Source organism: Drosophila kikkawai, chromosome 3L (genome assembly GCF_030179895.1).
Source record: "Drosophila kikkawai strain 14028-0561.14 chromosome 3L, DkikHiC1v2, whole genome shotgun sequence".
Classification (NCBI taxonomy): Eukaryota; Metazoa; Arthropoda; class Insecta; order Diptera; family Drosophilidae; genus Drosophila; species Drosophila kikkawai.
The window spans coordinates 6,381,565-6,408,053 of record NC_091730.1 but is presented as its reverse complement, the minus strand read 5'-3'; the positions used below and the strand labels follow the sequence as shown (position 1 = coordinate 6,408,053).

General features: G+C 47.3%; 5 protein-coding genes across 8 annotated transcripts; 1 reads left to right on the top strand and 4 right to left on the bottom strand.

Moving 5' to 3' along the window:
* Positions 1-164: 164 nt before the first annotated feature.
* Positions 165-6,642, bottom strand: Papss (PAPS synthetase). 3 transcript variants are annotated; one of them, XM_017165837.3, is made up of 4 exons: positions 6,309-6,642; positions 2,427-2,541; positions 844-2,369; positions 165-786 (listed from the first exon to the last, which is right to left on the bottom strand). In XM_017165837.3, exons 1-4 carry the CDS (start codon positions 6,348-6,350, stop codon positions 580-582), a joined length of 1,890 nt encoding a protein of 629 aa, XP_017021326.1. In that variant the 5' UTR covers positions 6,351-6,642; the 3' UTR covers positions 165-579. The 3 variants fall into 3 exon arrangements, with proteins under 3 accessions (XP_017021326.1, XP_017021324.1, XP_017021325.1); XM_017165835.2 differs by lacking the exon at positions 6,309-6,642 and adding an exon at positions 4,125-4,418; XM_017165836.1 differs by lacking the exon at positions 6,309-6,642 and adding an exon at positions 3,426-3,622.
* A 421-nt stretch (positions 6,643-7,063) lies between these two features.
* Positions 7,064-15,331, bottom strand: kto (mediator complex subunit kohtalo). The gene is made up of 7 exons (XM_017165768.3): positions 14,640-15,331; positions 11,830-14,578; positions 10,030-11,743; positions 9,280-9,963; positions 8,910-9,218; positions 8,545-8,848; positions 7,064-8,486 (listed from the first exon to the last, which is right to left on the bottom strand). The coding sequence occupies exons 1-7, from the start codon at positions 15,250-15,252 to the stop codon at positions 7,153-7,155; spliced, it is 7,707 nt and encodes a 2,568-aa protein (XP_017021257.1). The 5' UTR covers positions 15,253-15,331; the 3' UTR covers positions 7,064-7,152.
* Positions 15,332-15,587: 256 nt separating this feature from the next.
* On the bottom strand, positions 15,588-17,421 carry LOC108073850 (F-box/LRR-repeat protein 14). Its single transcript, XM_017165631.3, has 3 exons — positions 16,767-17,421; positions 16,010-16,701; positions 15,588-15,938 (listed from the first exon to the last, which is right to left on the bottom strand). Exons 1-3 carry the CDS (start codon positions 17,254-17,256, stop codon positions 15,822-15,824), a joined length of 1,299 nt encoding a protein of 432 aa, XP_017021120.1. The 5' UTR covers positions 17,257-17,421; the 3' UTR covers positions 15,588-15,821.
* A 207-nt stretch (positions 17,422-17,628) lies between these two features.
* On the top strand, positions 17,629-20,741 carry trc (Serine/threonine-protein kinase tricornered). Its single transcript, XM_017165864.3, has 5 exons — positions 17,629-18,434; positions 19,005-19,214; positions 19,272-19,378; positions 19,430-19,914; positions 19,980-20,741. The coding sequence occupies exons 1-5, from the start codon at positions 17,955-17,957 to the stop codon at positions 20,072-20,074; spliced, it is 1,377 nt and encodes a 458-aa protein (XP_017021353.1). The 5' UTR covers positions 17,629-17,954; the 3' UTR covers positions 20,075-20,741.
* Positions 20,742-21,798: 1,057 nt separating this feature from the next.
* Deaf1 (deformed epidermal autoregulatory factor 1) lies at positions 21,799-26,331 on the bottom strand. Of its 2 annotated transcripts, none has more exons than XM_017165714.3 (4): positions 25,865-26,331; positions 24,414-25,224; positions 23,531-24,162; positions 21,799-23,236 (listed from the first exon to the last, which is right to left on the bottom strand). In XM_017165714.3, the coding sequence occupies exons 1-4, from the start codon at positions 26,006-26,008 to the stop codon at positions 23,066-23,068; spliced, it is 1,758 nt and encodes a 585-aa protein (XP_017021203.1). In that variant the 5' UTR covers positions 26,009-26,331; the 3' UTR covers positions 21,799-23,065. The 2 variants fall into 2 exon arrangements, with proteins under 2 accessions (XP_017021203.1, XP_017021202.1); XM_017165713.3 differs by having other exon boundaries at positions 21,800-23,236; positions 24,405-25,224.
* Between the last annotated feature and the right edge of the window lie 158 nt (positions 26,332-26,489).

The window sequence follows — 26,489 nt, the reverse complement described above, 5'->3', positions numbered from 1 at the left end:
ATAATTTGTAATATTCCATTTAACACAAAATTGTTCCAATACTGTGTTATTATATAATATTTAATTTAATAAGCTAACTTTAGTCGTTTCGAAACAATAATTTTTTAAAAAGTGGCCCCATTTGCATAGAATTAACCATCCCCCTAATTAAACTCTTCTCTCCATTAATTTGTTATATATGTATTTAAAAAACTGTCCAAATGGCTGGACGACATTTTGCTTAAGATAAACATAGAATGGGGAAAACTTAAAAGTAGAAGATACAAGTAGATTGTACGATACGAACTTTTCAATAGCAGGGAGCACAACATACAAATATACACACACGACAGAGGACACAGGCTCGGATTTTGGTCAGAAAATGCTGTTGTAAGATGCAAGATATTTACCTATTAAGGGAATAAGAAAAGAAAGCAAAGGTGGGAGTTGAAACTCTCTCCCCTTCCTTTCTTTCTTCTGATAAAAATAACTCTGAAATAGCGGCCATAAATTTTAAAAAATAGTTTAAGCACACACATAAGCTAATAACTAGGAGGAGGAATTGCACGTTGCTGATTTGCGGGCTTGCATTGCCGCGTGTTACGCCTGCGGCAGGTTCTGGTAGTAGTTGGCTAGGATGCGCCAGGCCTCGGGCTCCATGAAGCCATCCGGCGGACTTGCTCCAGTCTTGGCCAATGTGCGCATTTTGGTCCCAGAGATAAACTCAAAGTCATCCTTGCGCTGAGGCTCAAAGAAGTCCATTTTGCTAGAGCTCTTATCGTAGGCGGCCACCCGGAAGGGAAGGATCTGTAAAAATAATAGAAAAGTGAGATTACAGTGATGATGTTGCCATCTCCCACTTACCTCCATGCTGTCCAGACCCTGGGCCATTTTAAGCACACGCGCTCCATGAGTGGCATCATACAGATTGCCATCGGGATAGGCCTTTTTGTCCGGATGCGGCATGCCCGCCGGATCTCGTCCTACGATATAAAAGTTGGCGCCGGCATTCATGCGTGCCTTGGCATGCCATTGCACCTCCGTGGGGCCGGCGTACATCATGGGCGAGGGGAAGATGGCCAGCACAGTGTCGTCGCGTCGCAGAACACCAGCATCTAGCACGGCCTGATGCTGCTTCATGCGCACATCCAGCGGCACATCATCGTCCTTGGTCCAACCGCCAAGAGGATGCAGGAGGAGCACAGGCTGCTTGAAGCCTCGCTCCAGTAGCTGGCGTCTGGTGTCCTGCATGAGCAAGGCATGCCCATTGTGGATGGGATTACGCAGCTGGAAAGCAAAGATGGCATCGGCATTTAGCTCCTTGAAGCGACGCCTCAGCTCATTCGGAGTCAGCCGATACTGATCCAGGCCATCCTCCCAGCGAATCCGTTCGATCACAGCCAAATCGCCGCCCACCAGATACTCTCCAGAGTCATACACCTGCTTGCTGTAGGGATGTTCCGGATTGCTAGTGCCAAACTGGCGGGCCAGGCGCTCCTCCTTGCGCTGGTAATAGAACTCAGGCCGGCGTAGTATGGCCACCGGTTTGCCCTGATACTTGAGTGTCAGCGATGATACCCCCTCCAGCCGCTCCTTGTCCGCCGTCGTGGCACTGAGCACTATGGGCACCGAGTGATTCTCGCGATAGGATCCATCCATGCCGCTCTGGAGTGTATTGAAGTGCAGCGTCTGCAGGTACTCATCCTCGCGCATGAATCCCCGCAGGGGATAGGCCCAGCCCTCGGCCAGTACCTGCACCCACTGCAGCTCTACGGTGCTAATCTCGATGGCCTGCAGCGACTCGGCCTCGTGGCGCAGCACCTCCGTGGCAATGGATTCGCTGGGGTACAGCTCCGGCAGTTGGTCTACGTCGCGAAGGGAGCGCGGAATGATGCCTTCCTGCTCGAGCAGGTTCACCAGCTGCTGCGTGGACTCGCGCACAGTGTACCCATGCGTGTTGACCACCAGCTCTGGCTTCTGGGGTCGCTCATACTCCTGCGTGATACCCGTGAAACCCTTGATGACGCCCTCGCGCGCCTTCTTGTACAGCCCCTTGACATCGCGCGTCTCGCACACGTCGAGTGGAGTGTCCACAAAGATCTCGTAGAACTTTAGACCCGCATCCTTGTGGATCTTGCGAGCCATTTCGCGGTCATCGGCGAATGGGGACACAAAGCTGCAGATGGACACAACGCCGCTGTCGGCAAACAGCTTGGCCACCTCACCCACGCGTCGGATGTTCTCCTCCCGTTCGGCGGGAGTGAAACCCAGATTCTTGTTCAGACCAGTGCGGATGTTGTCGCCATCCAAGCCATAAGCGGGGATGCCACGGGACACCAGATACGCCTCCAGTTCGAAGGCAATCGAGGTCTTGCCGGCGCCACTGAGTCCTTTAAGGAGTATGGGTAAGGTTAAGCTAAAAGAAAAGGGGTCCCTATTTTACTCACCAGTCAGCCACACGGTGCATCCTCGGAATCCTCGGCACAGGCCCAAGTTCTTGCCGCGCGTCTCCCGGGTGACATGGTGCTTCTGTTCGGTCACATTCGTCGCCACCTGTAGGCACTGCAAACACAAGCGAGGAACCAAAAATCGGGTTTTAGCTTTCGAAATTATCATAAATTAATATTCATGTCAAGAGATTGCCTCTGCCCGAGGCGGTTCTTTTCAGCTTTTGCCGGCCAGAAAGACAGAAAAGGTAAAGCTAAGAAGCCCAAGCCCATTGAAATAGTTCGCTTTGACCCCGGGGCGATAATTCCTGCTGAGCTAGCTCTACAGTTTGCTCAGTTTGTTGACCTTCCGCAGCCGGAGCTGGAAGTCAGAACCGAAGCCAAAGCCAAAGCTCGTGTGTGCAGAATCTGGAATGAATTTTGCGATATGGATGATGGGTCTCTATCACCCAGCTGGGTCTCTATCTCCAAGTGAATGGGGTAAGTCACATGTATTTCCTATGCAGCATCATTATTTAAAAACTTTACTTTGTTTTTGGTCATCAAAATATATAATATATTTATTAAAATATTCCACATTATAAAGCCTCAAGTTATGTACAAAATCTACCAGAAGTCGTTGCTATAAACGATCTTTAAAGTTTGTAAATAATTTTTAAGAAAAATATTTAATTTCTTCCTACAAAAATATAAATATTTAACAAAGCCAGTAATGATAATTTTTTCCAACTAAATTATTTTATAATATTTGCCGCAGTAAACTTATTATTTCTGCGTACTTTTTTAATATGACTCAAAAACTGGGTCACTGGGACGGGCTGAGACAGATCCATCCGCTAATCTCTCACTCTCATCACCAAGAACCGTCTCCCTTTTTACGCTTAATGATCGAGTTGATTTAGGTTTTAATCAGAATGATTTAATTTCTTCTATCTCTCCGGCGCTTTTGTTCTCTGTTTGCCTATCTCTATCTCTAGTGCTTATCGTGGTATCTCTTACCCTTCTCTTAATGTGGGGATAAAATCCAATTGGGGGATTCGGCATAGTTTCTTTTGGTAGCTTCTTTAAGTTAATAAATTGTGGGGGAGTTGTTCTGTTTCTCTCTATTTTGGCTAAAAACGAACTCTCACAGATGCGAATTGATTTCCGTCATAGACAGACGACACGCGACGAGCGTTGAAAGCGAACTGAAAGTTTTCAATAACATTTACGATGTTTATATGGCGCGCTCCGCCTGAAAAGGTATTGGGAATCCAAGAGAAGAGTGTGAGGCGGAGAGAGGTCGCTTTCGAGTAGCCGAGTCCATCATCATCGCTATAATCTCGCTCTGGACTCTCGATCAACGTTTCACGCTCGCATCATTCCACTCCCAAGGTTCCCCCCATATGGAGAAAATGTTTGCACAGTCTTTTCGGACTTTTGTTGTACATTATTATGTCTCTGTTTTTGTTCTTTTCTTGCCTTCTTTTTATCATTTTGATATATGGCTGTTTAGAATATAAAATGACAACCATCTAGAAAGAATCGCCTATTGATGGTAATCAAGAATATATATGTATGCTTTATAGGGTCGGAAATGACTGCTTTGCTAGCTTCTGACTGAAATTATAATACTCTGCAAGGATATAAAATCGGTAGCCAATTTTAGGTTACTGTATCTTGTATCTCTTGTATCCCTTGATGCCTCATGAAACTTACCGCATCACCTGGCTTTTCCAGCAAACTCGACGGACTGATCTTCGGGGAAGCGAAACAGCCAGTGCTATTGTTATTGTTATAGTGGCCAAGCGAATTGGCACATCGGGTAAACATTTTTCACAATCGAAACAAACGCTGGGCGAGTGAAAAGAAAGCAGACGACTAACTCAACAATATGTACTCTTTGATAATTAAGCAAGTGAGAGTTTCTGAGCCGCAGCCCCACCGCAGCCAAAGAAACCGAGCCAGACACAGAACGCCAAAAAACGCTGAACTTTCTCGCCGAAGCTCAAAACTGCAACTGAAATATCACGGGCTGCGTGCGTCTGCGACTGGGACTGCAGGCAAACCCAAGTCAGAGGCAGAGAGCCAACTCTACACGTTGGCACTTGCCAGAGATCTCCTTAGCTGGCGGAGAGGGTGATGTTGGGTGGAACTGGCCCATATAAGAACTTGTTTATGGATGTGTTTGCCTAAGATATTTCGTATTGTTTTTTATTGCAAGCAAAACAGCTAAGTACACATGATCTTTTTTTGGATATGTGTATAGTTTATGTCTAGAATTTAAATCTATGATAATTTGGTAGTACTGAATTTTATAGTAATAACAATACAGTAATCAAAATAACCCAGTTTTGGATAAGACTTAAAAACTAAACAATTTGAAAGAAAATTAACCTATTCTTTTGGATATTTATAATTATTAAAACAATCAAAATCTTGATGGATTTTTAAGCATTAATTACTGGCATTAACAATTTTGAGAGTTTACACTAGCTAACTCTGTTTGTTTATGTATTTCTATTGCAAAAGTCATTTAGTTAACTTTATGTTTATTTATAATTTAGGGAAGTTACACTAGCTTAGTCAGTTTTTGTTTATTTATATTGCAGTCATTTAGTTAAGTAATTTCCCTTCATTAAATTCAACACGTAATGCTTGAGGTGAAAAGACAATAAAACCCTAATGTTGCCTTAAGAGAGAATCAAACAACAATACATTATTAAACCCTTATCTTATTATAAAAAAATATATATATTTCCTTTAAAATAAGTTGTAATTTTTGTGGGTGTGATTAAGATTCCCAGAGACAAGAGCATAGCTCTGTGGTCATTCAACTTGCGAGATGCCGCTGACTTGGCCTGTTGACCAAGTTTCCAGCCTGGCCAAGGGGAGGAGCTCATCTCGCCGACTTGTTTACAATTCGCTTGAGTTGCCGCGGAAGACTTTCTTTCTAATTTGAACCTGTTTAAGCCAAAGTAATAACATTTGTTGTGGTAACCAGTTGCTGCCACTAAGGAAATTGTACCCAGTTTGTAATATGTTGCGCAAGAGTCGTAAAACAATGTTAAACGCTTTTAGTTTGCAGATTGTAAAGTAAACTATAAGTTACAATAAAAGCTTGGCACGAAGAAAATTTAAATAATGGAAACAAAGTCCCAGGTGGCTTTGTGATGTTTTAAATAGTTATAAATATTTGTAGCGCTGTTACTACCAGGAATATAAATTCATCAACACTTGAAGGGCTTTTAAGTAAAATATTTATATTTCCCGAAAAGTAGCTTTATGATTTCCTTTTTTTGCAAATAGTAAGTAAGTGTTACCTAATTGTTAATTAAGATTTCAGTGTAAAAAATTGAAAGGTGTGCACTTTCAATTCAACCTAAAGATAAGGCGGCTTGTGCCGATTCAACAATCTTTTGAAGTACACATTTGCATGCATTTTAATATATAGAAAATATATGAATGTTGACTAGACAGTTTTGTGGATTGCATATATAAATATAAATATATATAAAAACTACAATTTTAAGTCGAAATGGAACCTTATCAACGGTTTAAATTCTTTATAAAGTAGAAGTTATGTGACCTGTAGTGGATGCCGAATTTTGCTTTAGCGAGCATATTATTCACCATCGCCGATAAGATATTCCTGGAGAGGGGCGTAAATTCCAGCAGTTCTTTGGGGTATTACGTGTCTCCATATGGTAGATGGAGAAGGAGGCCGCCCCCCCTGCATTAGCCAAAGGCTGTTCAAATACAGCGTTCAATTTAAGCCATAATCCACCTGACGAGGTCTGCTGCTCCCACCAAGGGGAGGGAGGTAGGAACAAGATTGGGGACACTTGTCCAAACAGAATGTTTGCCATGACTTTCTTTCCACTTCTAGTCCAGAGTACTCACCGTCTTTTGACGCTTTTTACTGCTCTCCGGAACTTCGCTCATTTCTGGGACTGCAATGGAACTATTGTTTGACCCACTAAACAACACGTCCTCCTGCCGAGCAATAGCAAACAATACTGCGAAAAGTCACACTTCGATGAATGAAAGCTGCCACGAAAGCGATGTTCGGACGTTTGTCCGCTTTCTACATAGATGTCCGGCCAGAGGCAGTTGGACTATTGCACTAATTAACTTTAAACTTAGTTCTAATTAAGCTAAGCGGCTGTTATTCTCACGAAAACTTTGTTTTATTTCTAATCCACGGGCAAACACTCACACGTACACACACACACTCGCACACAACGCCCACGCATACTAAGGCGCACAGCTGATTAGGGATGGTTGAAAAATCGATGACTTTCCGATAAAAATTAAAGAAATCTAAATTTAAAATTGAATTTAAAAAAAATTTTAATAAGAGTAAAACAAAAAAATTAAAAATAAAAAATTTTAAATTATGAAAAATATATTTTATAATGTATTACTTTGTCTTTTCGAACCAAATTGAAATTAAATTTTGGATAAATAAAAATTAAACTAATATAGTAAACAAAAATATCATAAATTGTAATATCATAAAATAATATATTTTAAAAAATTTATTACGTTGCTCCAAAATTTTACTATTTACATAAATCCAAATAAAATATTAAAGATATCCCAGAACATTTTCCTAGTTGATTTTTCATTTTCTAAAATAAAATAAAATGGAACATATTTGAACGTTTATTGCAAATACATCTGAGATAAATAAATGATTAAAACTACGTACGTAAGCTTACAATTAAGGAGTGTGTCCTACTTTCTAATAGGGCGGCGGCTGATACTGCTGCTGCTGGCCCATCATATTCTGCCTTTGCAGCTGGGCCACCAGGTTCGGGGTCTGCTGCTGGTTCATGCTCTGCTGCTGCGGCACCATCCCTCCCCCGCCGCCTACCCCCACGCCTACGCCACCACCAGCCCCAACGCCGGCCTGCTGCGGCCCAGAGCCCATGCCCTGCATCTGCATCATTTGCTGGTGCCTAAGTTGCTGCTGTTGCTGCTGCTGCTGGAACTGTTGCTGTGTGTTTAAGACGCCCGGCTTGCCGCCGCCCGCTGGCTGCTGCCTGGCGTAGGGAGGCACCTGACCGCCAACCACTTGGCCACCTGGTCCCGGACCCATCATATTGGACATTGTTACATTGGGCGCCTGGTTCATGTACTGGCCCCTGTTGCCGGCCATCATGCCGCCTGGGACACCGCGCTGCTGCTGTTGGGCAGCCGCTGCCACGGCCATAAAGTCGGGATTGTTGCGATTCGCCTGCTGCATCTGCTGCGGATTGAAGTTGCCCATCATGTTGGCCTGTTGCTGCTGCTGCTGGTTGGGCGTCATGCCCACTCCCACGCCGACGCCTCCTCCGTTGCCTTGCTGCTGCATGCCCTGTTGCTGCTGCTGTTGCTGGAATTGATTCTGGAAGTTCTGGAACTGTACTTGCTGCTGTGGCTGCTGTTGGGGCTGCTGCTGCTGCTGCATCATTCCCTGTTGCGGCATTCCGCCCATACCCATGTTGGGATTGTTGCCCACAGCAGCTCCCACCACGCCCACACCAACTCCCACTCCATTGCCGCCTTGGCCACCGCCGCCAGCCTGCATCATTTGGTTGCCATTCGGATTGACCATGCCCACCATGCCCACCTGCGACATCTGTTGCTGCATCATGGGGTTCTGCGGCATGCCCTGGCCGCCCATATTCATTTGATTCATTTGGTTGGGCGCCATGCCGGGTCGCATGTTGCCCGCGCGCAGGAACTGCTGCTGTTGCTGCTGCTGGTTGGGATTCATTTGTTGCTGCTGCTGGGCATTCTGCTGCTGCTGCATGGCATTGAAGGCGGCCACTGCCTGCGGATTCTGTTGGGGATTCATCTGCTGCTGTTGCCTCATCTGGTTGGGATTCATTTGCTGCTGTGGTCCCGGCACCTGTTGCTGCTGCTGCTGCGAGGGCTGAGGTTGCTGCTGCATGGGATTGAAGACGCCAACGCCGCCACCGGGTCCTTGTTGCTGCTGCTGCTGTTGCTGCTGGAAGGGCTGACGCTGCCGCAGCATCTGGGACAGAGCCTGCTTGGAGTTGGCATTCAAGGGCGGCCTCTCGATGCGATTAGCTGAAAGGATAGGGGTATCTTCCATCATCTAAATCAAGTCCTTCAACAACAAACTCACCTTGCATACCCTGTTGATGTGGGGCATATTGATTGATGTACGTTTGGGGCTGCTGCTGCTGCTGCGGCGGAGCATTATGCCATTGCTGCTGCTGTCCAGGCATTCCTCCTTGGGGTCCACCACCGCCTGGTCCCTGCTGCATAAAGTTCATTTGCGGATTTTGCTGTCCATTGCCACCGCCCACGTTTAGCTGCTGCTGCAGTTGCTGGTTGCCGCCCATCTGTTGCATCTGCTGCTGCTGCTGCATCATGGCATTCTGCTGCTGCATCATGTTGGGATTGGGTGCAAATTGCTGCATGTTCATCTGTGGGTTAAGACATTTTAGTAGACATTGTTAAGTGTTAAATTTTTTTAGAATTCCTTACCGGCATATTCATAGACATCTGGCCCATTGGATTGTTTTGCATCTGCTGTTGCTGTTGCACATGTTGCTGCTGTTGTTGTTGCTGCTGCTGCTGTTGCTGCATTTGCTGTTGCTGCACATTCGTTGGCTGCTGGGGCTGTGGAGCCAGTTGTGGCTGCTGCTGTTGCTGCTGCACAGGCGGAGTCTTGGCATTCTTGGGCTTTCGTTTCCTTGTGCCTGTTCCCTTGCCACGACCCCGTCCCGTGCCGCCCACCACGGCGCTGGGTGACTGATCCACCGACGAGGGCGTGTCGGCCTTCATTTCGTCCTTCTTTAAAATAAAAGATAAATGTAAGATAATCCACACCCTTTCCCCTTTTAAGTATACTTACTATGCATATCTTCTCGGGGACAGGCTCTATATCTTCCGGCGGCAGCGGCAAAGGCTCGTAGTAGTAGCTGCTGGGCTTGACCAGGCTGTGTGTATGGTACTTAAGATTGCGATGAGCCTCCTCGTAGGTTAAAGGCTTCCTCTCCAGCTTCACAGCTCCAAACCAAACCCACGACAAGGGAGCCGGATTCTTGTGACCCTCGAGAATATCCCATACGCTTATGCGCTGCTTATCCGAAATGCGCAGCTGCTTCTTGTCCATGTCGCAGATCTTGTTGCCCTTGGTGTCCATGCCGGCATGCTCGCAGGCAATCACCTCGGTGGGTTGCTTGTACAGCGGCAGCAGCTGTCGTATGACCCTGATGGAGGCATTGTTCTTCTCACCAATCTCCTTCTTCAGCTTCTTCATCAGGTTCATGTAGTGCCGCTCGTCGTCGGAGACCAGCGTTGAGTGCACCAAGGTGGCCAGCATGTCCACCACGGTGGTGAAGAGCTCTCGGTTGCAGCTGAGATCCACCACACCCTGGCACACCAGTTGCGCCAGTAGAATGGCCCAGTCGGTGGTCGGGGTGCTGTTCTTTTGAATGGCCTCGAACATGCCGCCCACTAGAGAGAAGCGCAGCTGCAAAGCATCAAGGATTTCCTCGCGGGCCTGGGGCTCGTCTATGCCTCCAATTGTGTCCAGCTGCGGGAGAGGTTAGTCGTTACAGAAGGTGAGTTGAAAATGGAGGAAAAGAGGGCTTAAACTCACCTCGGCGAAGGACTGCAGGCACTGAGAAAGCTGTGCGTAGAGGGAAACCAATAAGTTCTCCTTGTACTCGTCCTGTCCTTTCAGGCAGGTCAGGATAAGCCCCAAAAAGGGCTGGTAGTTTAGAGGCATCTTCTTGTTACGCGTGGCAACGCCACCCAGGCCATAGCTATTGCTGCTGTGACAGCTGTTGCTCTTCTCCCGCTCGTCGCCGCTGCCCGAGCTATTGCAATCGGATTTGGACACCTTGGAGAAGTAATTCATGCTCTCCAGCACCTGGCCAGCTACTCTCAGTATTCTGCCCTGAACCGCCGGCGTTAGTTTGGCTATCAGTGGGGCCACCAGCCAGGTGGAAGGTTTGGGCTTATGCGTGGCCTTTAAGGCACCTGGTAGGACCACCTCCTCCATGTGGAACACATCAATGGCCGCCCGGGCCACAGTGTCCAGCCAAACGTTCAGCTCTGCATTGTTGCTCAACGACTGGCGGTACATGAGCTGCAGGTCTAGCCAGGAGATCCGCAGCGTCCACTGTCCTAGGTTCTCCAGAATCCGGACAATCATAGAACGCTGATCCAGCTCGGAGATGATGTTGAACTCCGCCTCCGGGTAGCAAATCATGTGCAGCACTCGCTGTGCCTGCTTGGCTGTTAGCATTTCATCGATGATCATGTCGCACAGCTGCTCGGCATTCTTGAGACACCGCTCCAGGACATGCTCCTGGGCACAGATCTGCTTGAGCACGGCCTGGGCAAATTCCAGCAGGGATATTTGCTCCAAACCCCCACTGGATGGTTGTGGTTGCAAGGATTCCGGCTCGCTGGTGAGACTACTGCCCAGCTGGAGATCGCTGGTACCCAGGATCTGGCTGAGATCAGCCGGTCGCTGCTCGTTGCTCTTGGGCGTGCTGCCAGGATGAACGGGCGTGTTGAAGCCACCACTTCGCTTGCCACTGCCAAAGGTGGAGGAGGAGGAGGAACCACTCCCGCCAGCCAAAGGAGTCTTAAGCGCCGCATTGTCCACCACAATGAGTATGGCCTTGAGCACGGCCAGAACGGCGGCTATGGGTATGGTCTTGTGTGCCCCCACCAGCAGGTGGCGATCGCAGCTTAGACGTATGCTAAAGTCATTGTTGCCGACGGCGTGGAGGGGATTGGGTGAGGTGCTCACCGAATACATACCAGGTTGGGGAATCTCCAGGGTCTTGAACAGCTTCAAAACCAAGTGGCAGGTGAGTCTGGCACCCGCCTCTGCATCCACGCTTAGTTCTGCTCCGCCAGCACTCACCGACCTCGCCAAAGTTGGGAGAGCAAACTTGCTCACAAAATCCGCCAGGGAGAAGCAGTGTCTGGCCACCAGAATGCACACGAAGACAGCCAAAGCGTTGTGTGTCTTGCCTTGGCCAATGTCCACCTGGCCTCCTAGGTGTGGATATCTGGGACTCTTGCTGCCGCTGCACAGGCTCTGCAAGGCTGCAATCCACTCCTCGGAAAGGACATTGCAGCTGGCCGTGAGCTCGGCACAGGCCAGAGCCACATCGTTAAGACGCTCGTTGTCCGTCTCCCGGCAGACGGCGATTAAGGCATTGGACACAAAGCTGTAGATGTTGGCCGGGGACTCATGCAAGGTGCCCAGCCAGTGGGGATCTAGCTTGCCGCCGCGTCGAGGGGCCATGAACAGTTCTTGGAGCAATTGGGGATTATAGCCTTGCGGGGGGAGGCTAAGGTAAGGGAAATAAAGTTGTTAAAAAAAGAAGAAAAAGGAAAGAAGATCCTCCTGATCGTCTTCCAAGTCACAAAAACTCACCTTAATTGCTCGGGCGTGTTGAAGATGTCCTTGAAGCGCTTGATGCACTGCAGCTGCTGGTAGTACTCCGTGGACTGCTCCTTGCCCTGCAGCAAGATGCAGGACTCATGCAGGTCGCTTAGGTAGGCAATGATGCAGCGCTCTGCAGAGGAGCATTCACTGGGATTGGTCACATGCCGGATAGTGCGGCAGACGCCCTCAAACACAGATAGAGTCTGCTCCGGCGAGAGCAAAAGGCAGCTGTGATAGCGCCTTAGGATGCTCACAATGTAAAGAGCCAGCGAGGTGGTGTAGCTCCTCACAAGATTCGATTTCTTCGACTGCAACTGATGCTCCACCTCAGGTAGCTCCTTCAGCAGACTATCGCACAGCTCCAGGAGACTATAGATATTCAAGGCCAGCTCCATGAGGTCAAAAAGGAAAGCCACATGCTCTTGGACCGGCAAATAATTGTTGTTGCCCAAGGCAAAGCCATTGAGCTGCTCCAGCACATTGGCCGCACACTGGGCGGTGACCACATGCTGGTCAAAGTAGGCCATCTGCTGGCACTTGGATGTGGTGGCCTCGAAATTAAACTCATTCCGCGAGTGCTTCTTCACATGACCAGCGGCGGCCACGTCAATGCTAAACTTCTTGGTGAAAAGCTTGCCAATCTCCTTGGACATCTTCTTCACTGCGTGCTTCTTCTCGTCGCGCTCCTTGCCCACGCCAAAGAGCAGGATATACCGTTGATTGCTCTCGCTACTGTAGCTACTCATGCTGGGATCGTCCTGGGGAATGGGAAAGTGCTTGGTGTAGACATAGTGACGCGAGATGCTGCCGGCAGAGCCAGCTCCTGTGCTAGGATCTCCATCCACAGGCGAGGGTCCTATCTTGGGACTGTCGGGCGCCTCATGCTGCTGGCCCTTCTCCTTGATGTTCTGCACCAGCTTGTCCAGATCGTCATCCACATTGGAGTCGTCATACTCATTGTGCTTGAAATCAAGGCCTCCGCCGAAGCCATCATCGTCAAAGCCATGTGTGGTCGTTGGTGGCGGAGCCGGCGGCGGTGGCGAGGTCTTGGTAGCCGTAGAAACCGACTTGCTGACCAGTACCGACTCCAGCAGCAAATCCCCCCGCGAGATGAGCGTGTGCATGTAGGCATTGTGCGAGAAGACATCGTGACGTATCAAAGCGCTGAAAAGCTGGACGAGATTGGTGAACTCTGTGCGTTGCTGGCTGCTGCTCGAGTGCTCATCCCATAAGGGGGCATCGTGGTCGAGGAAGTGCATCAGTACATGCTGGAACACGGGCAGGCCATCAATAAGACCTGCTCCAGAGGCCAGCGAATCCTTGTCCTCCTTGTCGCTGGACTGCTGATCCGCCGGAGTGCTGGTCACATCAATTTGGCGTTTATCCAGGAGTATGGCCACCACCATGGCCCGGTGCTCGCCCCATCTTTGTCCGGAAACAGCCCACTCGCACAGGATACGCACTGTGTCCTTGTCCTGCTTGGGCTCGTAGGCAGGACGCAACTGCTGCGAGTCCTGCTGCTCCTCTTCCCGTCGTCTACTGGTGCTGGTGCTGGGAAAGATGTGCGCGTAGAGGGTGTCTATGCTGTTGTTGTGCTCCATGCGGTCAAAGCAGTGCGTGTCCAGGCGATCCAGCGTGGCCAGAACACTGGTGTAGTGATTCTTGCCTGCACTTAGCCACTTGGCGGCAAACCAGCGCTGCTCTGCGTGCTGAGTGCGCAGCACAATGTCCGACTCGGCGGAGCGTAGTTGGCGTCGTATTTCCTGGTTGGTCCGTGGACACCTCGTGGGCATTGGTAATACGGAAGGTGCCAGGGGCAGGTGGTCCAGGGGACTACCCAAAAGCGAAGATGGAGCCCGATGTGCTGCTATTCCACTCCAAACCAAAGCCGTGGGACACTCGATGGTGATGATTTGGAGAATGGTGCTCAGGTAGAGCACTATATCCCGGTGATGGGGACAGCTCATCTGCTCCTGCAAAGCTAGCTCGTAGGGATCGTGGTGTTCCTGCTGCTGATTTAGTTTGTGCTCATCCAGCTCCTTGATGGCCTGCTGCTCCACGGCAGTATTCAGCAGCTGGGCTAGCTTCTTGGACACAATGTAGGCCATCTTCCGGCAGAGCCTCTCCGACTGCACAAAATCGTGCATATATTGGAGGGCAAAACTAAGCACCAGCTTCTTCAGCGGCTCATCGAAGCTCGCCTGGGTGCGCATCTTGTCCAATAGATCCAGTATCCAGTTGAGGAACTCCTGCCTATCCAGCAGCGACTCCTCGTACATGTACTTGCTCAGCTGGTGGCAGTATTTCCAGTATTTAAGAGCATTCCGGCTGTCCTCAAACTGGCTGCCGATACCCGATATACTGGAGCCGGGTGGAACAGCGGCTCCTCCCACACCTGGGGCACTGCCGACACCGACCACTGAAGTTCCAGTTACCCCGCTGCCACCACCTACACTTGCTACTCCTCCTAAGCCTCCTGTAGCCGGTAAAATTCCACTGCCTGCTCCCACTCCGCCGGCAGCTCCGGCCTGCTGGCCATTTGCTGGACTGTGTATGGGTGGCAAAGGACTCGCCATGCTGGGCACGGGTATAACGTTTGTGGGAGCACTGCTGCCAGCTATGGAATTCCCAGCACTATTGCCAGAGGTGCCATTGGTGGCCGTACCACCGGCAGGGGCTCCAATGGCAGACATACCTCCCGAAGAGCTGCCATTCGATGTGGTCTTGTCGCTGTGAGCTGCAAGAAAATATGTGTCATTTAAGGCACCTCACAAGGCCATGAACATGCTCTTTCTCACCCTGTTGGTAGTACTCCTGTAGCTTGGGCAGCAACTCCTTCATAAACTTGATCATATTGCCCGTCCACTCGGCGGCTGGGTCATAGATACTGCGCTTCTTGTTCTTGGACTCGGTGAAGCTTAGCGTATAGGCGGCGCTCAGCTTGATGAACCAGGTGGCCCGCTGCATGTTCACCTGGTTCTCGCACAGCGTTATGAAGATCTCCTCCTTCTTGTTGAACGAGGGCGCCCGCTTAGCCAGGCTGAGTAGGGGCTTGTTGCCAGCCAGGTCCTTGAACCAGGCGTCCACGGTGCACTTGCGTCGCGGCGACACGGGCCAAAAGTTATCCTTGCAGTTGATCTGCTGCTTCTTGCGTCCCGTATCCGGCAGGGTCATTAGCTCCTCCTTCTTGGCCAGAACGCCGCTGAAGAAGGCGCTTACCTTGCTGGCGTTCACATTCGAGTTGTGGGCCGTCCCAAACTCATCAGACAGCGGCGGCGTCGTTGTGAAGCCGTGTTTCACATTGGTGGGCGTCAGCTCGTCCTCGCGCTGTTTCGCGTCCTGCGGATAGATGTCCGGAGGCCCCAGGCGGGTGCGCTTCAGCGGCCGCTTCTCCTGGAGCATGGACAGCATCTTGGCGGCCAGCTAATGGTGTTTTTCCACACGAATTTTCTCTGGACAATTTTTCTGTTTTTCCTCTGTTCGAATTAGAGGTGGGACAATCTACACTAATGTAATCGATTAATATTACTTTTGCATTAATCGATAACAAGACCGTGTAACGGTGAAATACATGTAAATACATGTAAAAAAAGCGATTTTATTTGTAATAATTATTAATTAATTAATTTAATAAATCACTCATCAAGAGTATCTACCAATAATCATTATTTTTGGTTTTCATTATCATTATTATTAATCTTGGTTCCTGGTATCTATAAATACACGCCAATAAAACTTCCTAATAATTGATTTTAAAGAGAATTTAATACATACATTTATGTATATTAAATATGAATAAAAGACTTAATTAAATACTCAAGGTGAATACAATCGTTGTGCAATAACAAAAAACATACATCACTCAGAGTGATATTAATAACGAATAAAGCTGAATATAAAGAAGTATTACAATAGTTGGATTTTTTTGGTAATGATGAAAAAGAGTCACATTCGTTGTTAAACAAACGAACAAGCAAGGCTCATACAGCTTGGCGATCGAATTCCGGTTCGTCAGCATAAAAGTGATCGCCGCTGGTCATTCCCTCGCTGCACTCAAAGTTCAGACAAAGCATTTTCCGAGGATACTCTGATGGCAGCTAAATTAAATAATAAAAATATTAATTTATAAAAACAAAATTTACGAAGAAAGTAGCAAGCGAGAACTCACCCTCTCCATAATATCGTGCCTGATGTCGGTGGCTGCGGCAAACAACTCCATTGGCTGGTGGACTGCCCGCCTGCCCAGACTCCCAAGCGTGTCCAGGATAAAGGCGTCTGTGATGCCCAGGCAGTAGCATATGTTCAGATACCGCAGCTGCTCATTGTTGGCCACCAGCAGCGACAACTGAAACTCACCTATTTCCCTGGCTGCCTGTACGGAAAGGCATTCCAGGTGCCGGAGCTCGGCCAAGTGACGAACACACAGGTCATCCCGTGGCTTGCAAACAAGCCACCTGAGCGACCTTAAGGCACTGATGTGTTGGGCCTGCTCCTCGCTGATCCAGCGCTTGCGATGAAGTATAAGATACTCCAGCTGGGTGGAGCACTGACTCCTGGCCAAGGCTTTGAAAAAGCGCGTCTTTAGTTCCTCCGGGCAGTATATTTGCAGGTACCTGAGGTTCGAGAATTGCGGCAGGACTAGAAGATCGGCATCGCAGTCTTGGAAGGACAGTTTCTCCAGCTGGCGGCAATTGGAGGCCAACATTCGGAGGTTACTGGAAACTAGAAAGCGCTTGGCATTGCCCAGCTGCAGAGTACGCAGATTTCTCATATTTTTTACTATTAAAGCGAACTCTGAAGTCGTGACTTCATCGTACAGACCCAACTCGACAAGCTCGCTAAAGTGACGAACTTCTTGTACTGAGGAAATGATAAAAGGAAATTAAGAAACTAAAAAATGCTATGTACAGGCTTAGAGCACTCACATTCCCTTCGATCGAAGCTCTCCAGGCTCAGTGAGGTCACCTGCGGCAGGTGAATCCTTATTGCTCTCACCAGATCCTTGCTGGTGCTTTTGTAGTTGCGCACATGAACACTTCTCAACGAACTCATCCGCAGCAGATACGGCTGTGCTCGGGCCACCGTGGCATTATGAATCGAGATCCTCTCCAGCCGGTAGCAGTGTCTGCTGATCAGCGGCAACAGTTGCAGAGGATGGTCATCATCGAAGTAGGACTGCAGGCTGCGGATGCGAGCACCGCACAGCCAAAGGAATGTGTGCCAGTCCTCCAGAGTCCGCAGATTCGTGTCCCTGTCGATGACATGTTGGAAATGGTGTCGATGCAGGTGGAGGAAGGCGTCCCGAAAGAGGCGACAGCACCGAGCCAGGTGCAGTTGATCCTCCAAGCTCAGAAGCTTGAAAATGAAGAGCAGGCAACTGGGCTCCAAGTCCAGGATACTTGTGATGCGGGCCATTACTATCTGAATAAGGGCATCGTCGACGCGAGCGGTGTCACCTGGCCAACAGATACAGGTGGTAGCAGGAGCGGGATCAGAATTAATTAACCAATTAACCGAACAAATTATTTCCAATTGAAATTGAGTGTCAAAACAAAACAATATCAGCGATGTCACTATCGATAGTGAATCAATTGTGTTGCACCTATCGAAAGATAGTTGGTTTTTTATATTTACTTAATTTAATTAAGAGGGGGTAAACAAATTGAGAACAGAATTTATAATTTTTTAAAGTTGATTTTAAGTTAAAAACTATTACATTTTATTTTTTAATAAACTTACGCTTCATCGATACATATCGATTGGCCGCGCCAGTGTGTCCCCTCCCTTATACATATTTACATTTGGCGACGATTATAGATAGAGGGAGGAATTTCAACAAAACTACATTTCAACACAAATTAGCGTGGAAAAGGAAATAACGACGGAAAAAGTCAAGAAACGGGCGACGAAAGCAGAGTGTGTGCTTTGGCAAAGTGCATAACTCCTGAACACACACCGGACGGACACACAGCCGGGCTGTGACACACACACACACCGACACAAACACACACAAAAAACGGGGCAGCACACAACAAGAAACGCAGCAGAGTGCAAAGCAGCAAACATAATACCAAACACACGACCGAGGCGACGAGGACCCACACACAGCTTAGATGATGAGCAGCAGAACGCAGGACGACGGTGCCTCGATCAGATTCAGCGACCACACACTGGACAAGGCCACCAAGGCCAAGGTGACGTTGGAAAACTACTACAGCAACCTGGTGACGCAGTACGGCGAGCGGAAGCAGCGCCTGGCCAAATTGGAGGCGCAGTTAAAGGATGAGAGCCTGACAGAGTCGCAGCGCCAGGAGAAGCGTCTGCAGCATGCGCAAAAGGAGACGGAGTACCTGCGTCTCAAGCGCCTTCGTCTGGGCGTCGAGGACTTTGAGGCGCTGAAAGTCATCGGACGGGGAGCCTTTGGCGAGGTGCGTCTTGTCCAGAAAAAGGATACGGGCCATGTGTACGCGATGAAGGTGCTGCGTAAAGCGGACATGCTCGAGAAGGAGCAGGTGGCGCATGTACGCGCCGAGCGTGATGTTCTCGTCGAGGCCGATCACCAGTGGGTGGTCAAGATGTACTACAGTTTCCAGGTGAGTGACACCATCAGTAACAACAACAACAACAAGTAAACAGCGAAGGGAGGTGGGTTGGGGGGTCAGCGCGCATAACAAAAGAATTGTGTTAAAAAACACACGGCAGAAAATCAATAAACCAATACCAGTGCAAGTGCCAAAAGCGCCTTGCCAATCATATGGTCACGTCCCTCTCTCTCTCTGTCTCTCATTCTCTCTCTCTCTGTGGTCCCCCGTCTTTGTTGTTGTTTTTCGTGTTCCTCTTTACTCCACTTCTTCTTTGCGGTGAAAGTTCTTGCCACAGGGATACGTGCCTATAGAGCACCCTTTACTTCAGTTATGCAACAATTAAAAGAAAGGTCCTCTAAAAAATTATTATTAATGAAATGGTTTAAAATAACTCGTATGTAAGGTATATATCCTTTGGTAATATTCCTTATTGTATCTGAAATTCCTCAGAATATATTTAGAGCTTACGTTGTTTTTAAGGAAGAGTCCTTGTCCTATAAAATGACATTATCTTTGGTCCTTTCTAGGCTCGAGCTCAGTTTAAATTCTTAACTAAACTTACCTTTATTAACGTCACAGGATCAGGTCAATTTATATTTAATAATGGAGTTCTTGCCCGGCGGTGATATGATGACGCTATTGATGAAAAAGGACACACTATCCGAGGAGTGCACACAGTTCTATATCAGCGAGACGGCACTGGCGATCGATTCAATACACAAACTCGGTTTCATACACAGGGACATCAAGCCGGACAACTTGCTGCTGGATGCACGAGGACATCTAAAGGTGAGCGGGCAATAAGAATCCTACCTCTGTTTAGGTACTAAACGTTAATTTTCTCAGCTCTCCGACTTTGGACTCTGCACCGGCTTGAAGAAATCGCATAGGACAGACTTTTATCGGGATTTATCGCAGGCGAAACCATCCGATTTTATAGGCACCTGTGCCAGGTAAGCTAGACACAAAGATAGTGAAGATGTAACTAATTATAATCTATACAGCCCCATGGACTCAAAGCGACGTGCCGAGTCATGGAAGCGAAACCGACGCGCCCTCGCCTACAGTACGGTGGGAACGCCGGATTATATTGCACCCGAAGTATTCCTACAGACCGGCTATGGTCCGGCCTGTGACTGGTGGTCTCTGGGCGTCATCATGTACGAAATGCTGATGGGCTATCCGCCCTTCTGTTCGGACAATCCGCAGGACACGTATCGAAAGGTGATGAACTGGCGCGAGACCTTGATATTCCCCCCGGAAATTCCCATCTCGGAAGAGGCCAAGGAGACGATTATCAATTTCTGCTGCGAGGCCGATCGCCGGCTGGGTTCCCAGCGGGGTCTCGATGACCTGAAGTCGGTGCCGTTCTTTCGGGGCGTCGACTGGGAGCACATACGTGAACGTCCCGCAGCTATACCCGTCGAGGTGCGCTCCATCGATGATACGTCCAATTTTGATGAGTTCCCCGATGTCTCATTGGAAATACGTAAGTGTTTGAGATTGGTATTTGTATTTGTATATAAATAAATCAATTTTACTTTGATTTTACAGCATCGGCGCCCATACCGCAGGGCGGTGAGATCGCCAAGGACTGGGTATTCATCAACTATACGTACAAGCGATTCGAGGTGCGGAACTTGGAGTGAAGCTCGATTAGGAGCTGGACCCGCAGCTTGAATGTTGGTAGCGCCGCACCATTTGCCACCACCACCACCACCACAGTCGTCTCTCTAATTACCACCACCAAGATCACCAAGAGTCGCATACTCCCCGATTTTCCCTTTTGAATGTCTTACCTACATGTGTATTTAAATACTAGCTAACATTTGTGATTCCAAACAAAAAAGAGGAGAAGAATACGAGGTGTATTGTATGTAAAAAAAAAAAAGGGTTTTGCTTAAAGCGTCTCGTCCGGCGCCTCGAGTTAGGTTTAAAAGCTATACTAATCTCCCCGACATCCTTCCATTTTGGCTTTGTTTAACCCTTAACCCAGTTTGAACGTTGTTTATCCCTTCCTTTTGGCAATTCTTTATCGTATATGTATTGTTTACTTCATTGGGCAGCAGCAAATTATCCCATAAAATTTTATTATTTAGCCAATTGAGAAATGTTATAAACTTTAGGCACGTTAATTATGCGTATGTGTTTTTTGTATCAAATTAAACTTCTTATAATATATAGGAATTATACCCTAGAACACTCGAAACGGATCGAAAATCTATCACACAAATTAGTTACTAATGCCAATAGCAACAAACAAGCGAAGGAGCAGATTATATAGACGGCAAAATAAACCACACTCTCATGTTTAAATATCGGTTTCGTTCTATATATACTATCTACCCACTCCCCCACCCAACTTCCACGGATACGAATATATATATATATTTAAAAAGCAACATTCTACTGTAGCTCTCTTCCCGCTGGAGTTTTCAGTTCCTCCACGTACATAAATGTAGTTGAGAACACACAAGTTACCAAGTTACCGCTGGCAAGTGCATATAATTCGAGACGCAAGCATGAAATAATAATAATACGAATACCTATAAATAAATTAAAGGCGAGTAAACAAGTTTTAAGAAATTATTTTTGGTAATAGAATACAGTAAAAATAAGGCATACTGAATAATTCGATAATAATGCTACACAGACGGCAAACATGAAATGCAATAATAAAAGAAACATGTGCATAATAACTAACAAACAAACATTAAATATAAAGATTTGTTTCATTTCAATTGTAATACTCAAAATGTAAGGGTAAGTCCAAATACCATAATTAGGCTGAATTTTATAAATTTCATCTTTTAGTTTTTCCTCACCTAAAAAGATTAAATCAATGTTTTAATATAATTTAGCTGGTTTCAATACAAGTCCAATGTTGTCCTTTTGCTGTAAAATAAACTCTCACACTTTAAGTTTAATTTCTTTAAAACAATTAGATCTTTCTTTCATTTTGGTCAGCTACAATGTATTGCTCCTAGCTCCTTCAAAAGTTAAGATGCTTTAAGAGAAGAATAGTGCGAGAGAGGCTAATTAATTTCGTCCTTTTTTGTCATCATCATTTGATTAAAAATTCATTAACCTTTCTTTTTTTGAAGAGAGAAAATAGAAGTCCGTTTGAATGAGAGCATCAGGTCGGCTTGATGATACATCTTGTCTTATTGAGAACATGTGGTACTGCCGGGATTATACTCATCATATTTCTAGATTGTTTCGGTTTTTAGCCCCCAAAAACCTGATGATTCCGAAGAATATAAATATAATAGGCCGAAAAAAGAAACCATTAAGGAATAACACCACAAAAAGTTAGGCTTTGTACATTTAAATGTATGTATATATATTTTCTTGATCTTTTTATCCGTACTTCTCCCACCGATACCTCTTCTCTATCTGCACCTTGCTCTAGTGTTTTGATTTGTGTTCGGTATTCTGTCTGTTTTCGGGTGCTATTAAAATTGTTTGCAGTGTAGCTGTTGTCTGGATTTCATTTTGTATCATCCGAAACCATTACACACTCAGCACAATTGATATCGGAACTGAAACAAAAATAGTTTAGCTTGTGTATGTTTGTAGCCGTTTCTCTCGGTGTATGTACGTGTGTGGGGGTGTGCTTGAATCGGAATATATAGCTAGTTGTTTAAAGATATCGTTCGTTATATATATATACTACATATATGAATGTATTAGCATATGGAGACTAAAGACTATTAGCTGGGGGGAGGCAAAAACTTTACAAACGGTTGGGAGAAAGGAGGAGAATGGGAAAACCCTACGAGAAACATTTACACACAGCTAAAGATGCACAGTAATTTTGCGAATTGCTGTTACCGATCGCAATCAATAACTATGCTGCGGATAGAATCGGAATTCTTACGTTCAGATGTAGCTCTGTTGTGGTTTTCTTGTTTGAAATCTTTATTATTTGGATGCTTGTAACGGGCAGTAGTATCCATAAAATTATAATTGTAAAATGTTAAAAGTTTAACTATGCGCTTAGATCTAATGAAAGGTGTATACATAGACGAATATGTATGGTAATTTCAGAATTTGTGTGTTATCTTCGCTACGATTTTATCTTTCCTTCCATATTCTTTCACTGTGGAGATGAGTGGTGTGTTTATGGTGTGTGCGGTGTGTATAGGTCGGGGAGGGGGTCTTGTTAGTTATGCTATGCGCGCTTTGCAACTATTATTAATTTAATTAAATTTAAATTGAATTACATGTAATCGGTTTAGTTTCTTGTTACTTTCAAATCGTAGCTTAATTAATTCTCTACGCCTTTGCACTTGCTTTGATTTTCGCTTGCTACCTTTTACTCTTTTTTTTTTAATTACTTTTATTTTCGTTTGTTTTTTTTTTTCTTCTTTTTTTGCTGGGTTGCCCTACGTTCAATAGTAAAATGTATATATATATATATATTTATATAGTTATATGTACGTTAAGAATTACATTAATATAGGACATAAGTCTAAGAGGATGTCGACAACATGCTCAAGGGGTCGATCTCGGGGTAAGCAGGGGGGAGGGACCATTCAGTTGTAAGGATGGGGGATAGGGGTAGGAGGAAGGGGAACTTTGTATAATCGATCGTAATAATTAGTAGTAAAATTTGTATGTACAATTCGTTATGTTGCTTAGGACTGATCATCGATCAAAAGCATGACTTGTTGCGTTGTCGTCTGTGGATTTCTTGTGCATTCCACCTGGTGAGCATTCCAATCCTTGCGCTGGCAGAACTCTGAACAGTACGGCGTTTTTCGGCACAGTGAGCACTCGGCCAGCGCTTCTCTGTTACAGTTGGCGCACTATTTTTGGGTGACGAAAAATAATATACAAATAATTAATATTATGTTACTCCAATTGGTACCTGTTAACCAATACCATTTAACTTACTATTACTATTTAAACAACTTAAAATCATAGCAATTTTCCATATTTATTCCCTTGCAGGGTATTATAATTTTACTCAGAATCTTGAAACGCAGTGAAAAGGAGTCATTTCCCACCTTATATTACATATATTCTTGATCAGCATCAACCGGCGAGTCTTTATAGCAATGTTGGAAAGGTAAAAATTAGAAAATACTACTATAACTCACCTTTTTGGCCGATATGATCTCATTGCCATGCAGGGAACCAGATATATTGGGATCGTCAATGTCCGCATGAACCTGGACACGCATTGCACTGACCGCCGCATCGCGCTCCTTCTGCAGGACCTCGATGCGACGCTCGTAGGACTGTTTCATGTCGTTCAGCAGGCGCTTGAAATCATTGGTCGCCTTGACCATGGTGCAGTAGACATGCTCGATATTCTTTATCGATTGACTGGTGTCCAGGACGGCGATGGAGGAGCCATCGTTGATATTAACCACAAACGTTTCCCGCTCGTAGGCGTTGCCCATTTGGCTCTGGTCAACCAGCTCGGTGGAGGTGTCCAAACTATCGTTTAGCGCCGCCCATGGCTCATCCTTGGACGTTATATTCTCCTCCGCCAGGAACATGTTGTTCTCATCCACCACATTGGCCGTTGCAGCAGCCACGGCGGCGGTCACGTCCACACAATTGTTGGCTGAGCTTCCGCCGCTCGTGTTGTTGTTATTGGTATTACTATTATTGTTGTTGCTATGATGGGCATTGCGCTTGCGTTTGGGTCCCGGCTCCATGTCGAGATCCGTTTGATTTCGCTTCCGCCGCTTGTACGGCGTGAAGAGACGCACTGGTCCGGATGCTAAACGGGATCGAGTTGTTGGGGGAATTAATATGAAATGTTTTTGTGTTTAGGGATTCAGGTGGATGACATAGGGGACTCGGAGAAGCAAAAGAAGGCAGAGGAAAGCCCACCCTATCCTTACATTGATTTTATTGTGTCTCCGAGTCCCCTGCTTGCCTTGTGATGACCCTGCTCCTGCCGGAACAGTTTCGCCACGCTGGTGTCTATGTTTAGTAAGTAAATGTTTGTTGTCTTCTCACCTGACTCACCTGCTTCGTCGTCACAGCAGACCGTGCAGCTGCAGTTGGTCGCGTGCGGCGTGAGCGTGCCCTCGTCGATAAGGGACTGCAGCGACTTGCCACCATACTTGATGGACCGCTTCCAATCCTTGCTGGAGCCCCGGCCGCACACATGCTCGAATTCGCTGGGCGTGTGCCACTTATCCTTGTACTTAACACAGCGGCCGCGTCCGCCTGATCCCAGCTTGCTGCGGTATAGCTCGGCGCAGGTGGTTTTACAGCGAATCTGGAAGACCTCCATGTGCTGGGTGGAGGGGTTCTCCGACCAACCGGTGGAACCGCCGCCTGTGCCACCACCACCGCCAGTGCCCGCTCCTCCGGCGCCGGTATGCTCCAAGGTGGCCAGGCTATCGTGGCTGTTATTGCTACCGGAGCCATCATGGTTCAGTCCAATCGTATTTGTGGCGGTCGTGTTGGTGCCCGCACTGTTGGCGCCGCCTCCACCGCCAGCTCCGCCGCCGCCCGGCTGCGTCTGTTGCTGCTGGATAACGATCGTCTTGAGGTCGTTGCCCATGCTGACCGTGCTGCCGGACAGGTAGCCATTGTTGTCGACGCACAGCATCGGCTTGAAGTGGGGCAGCTGGTCGGGTGTGATCACATTAAAGGTGGTGCCGGTTAGCATCGATCCAATGGGCAGGGACACAGGCACTGATACCACACCGCCGCTGTTGCCACCGCCGCCGCCGCTCTGACCGCCGGGTCCGCTCGTTCCGCCACTGGCACCGCCGCTGCCGCTGTTGTCGTTTGAGGAGGATGTGACCATGCGAACCTTGGAGTCCAACTGCATTACCATAGCGCACATATTCCCACGTTCGTCACATGCATGTGGATGTGGATATCCAGGTGACCGAATTCGTAATTGTGGTTGTGTTTTTCGTTTTCGATTCGTCGACGAGGCGATGCAGAGCGATTTTTAGCCAGGAATCAAAGAAGAAAATTCGAATGTAAGTAAACAACACAGCATGGGAAAAATGAAAATCGGTATACACAACAATTTGCGCCACAAGCGCGCTGGGTTGGGTGGAGGTGAAAGGCGGGCGGGCGGGCTGGCTGGCGGATTTTTGGGGGTTGGGATGGCCCAGTGGGTCGCATGGAGCTTATATAGCTAGCAGCTCGTAGGGCGCAAGCACCGCGCGCATTTTGTGTTGCGCCGCCCGCTGCCACCCCCAGCCGCCCAACCACCCACTCGCACAGAAACACTCACACACACACACACACACACTCGTACACAACCAACCGCACTTTCCACAACTGCGCAGAGCGAAGCGGAGCAGAGCCAGTTTCGATTCGAATTCGTGTTCGAGGACTCAGAACCAGGAACCAGGGAACCGAACCAAACTCTGGGAACCACGCTCGCCTTGCACAGCCTCCGCCGACACCCCGCCAAAAGAGCCTGGCGCCTCGTTTGTTGCTCCTTTTACCTGATGATGCTGGTGATGCTGATGATGATGATGGTGATGGCCCGGACTCTCCAATATCACCTCTTCTTTCACAACGTCGTCGGCCAGCGCGGCCAAGTCTTTCCTATTCAGGTGCAGCTCGGTTGATGAGTCGACCTGTTCCATATTATTTTAGCGCCAGGCGCCCACTCGGTGGTACACTTTCACTTGTCTTGTTCTTGTGCCAAATATTATTATTGTTGAGTTGTGTCCATCGAAATTGCACCTTGCAATTGGATATGTCTGAGAGACGGTCGGTGTTTTTGTTGCTGCTGCGGCCGCGATCCGCGTTTTCCCGCGCTCAACACTCACATGCGAAATGCGCGCTGCATTGCATTACGTTGCATTGCATTATTTACAGTGTTTGGGTTCATTGCAATTTACATTTCTTAAGCTTTAAACTTTACTAAAATTCGTCTCTAAATCTCTAAAAGTTGATATCCTCCTCTTCTTCCTCATGATAATTAGAGTTGTCATGCGCACTGCAGTTATCGCTTGCCTATCGATATGGGCGTTTCATAGCGGTCAGCTTTGGTTGTTTGTTATTTGAACAATTAACTACCATTTGCTTATTTGTTTATATTTTTTAATTTATTATTATATTTTT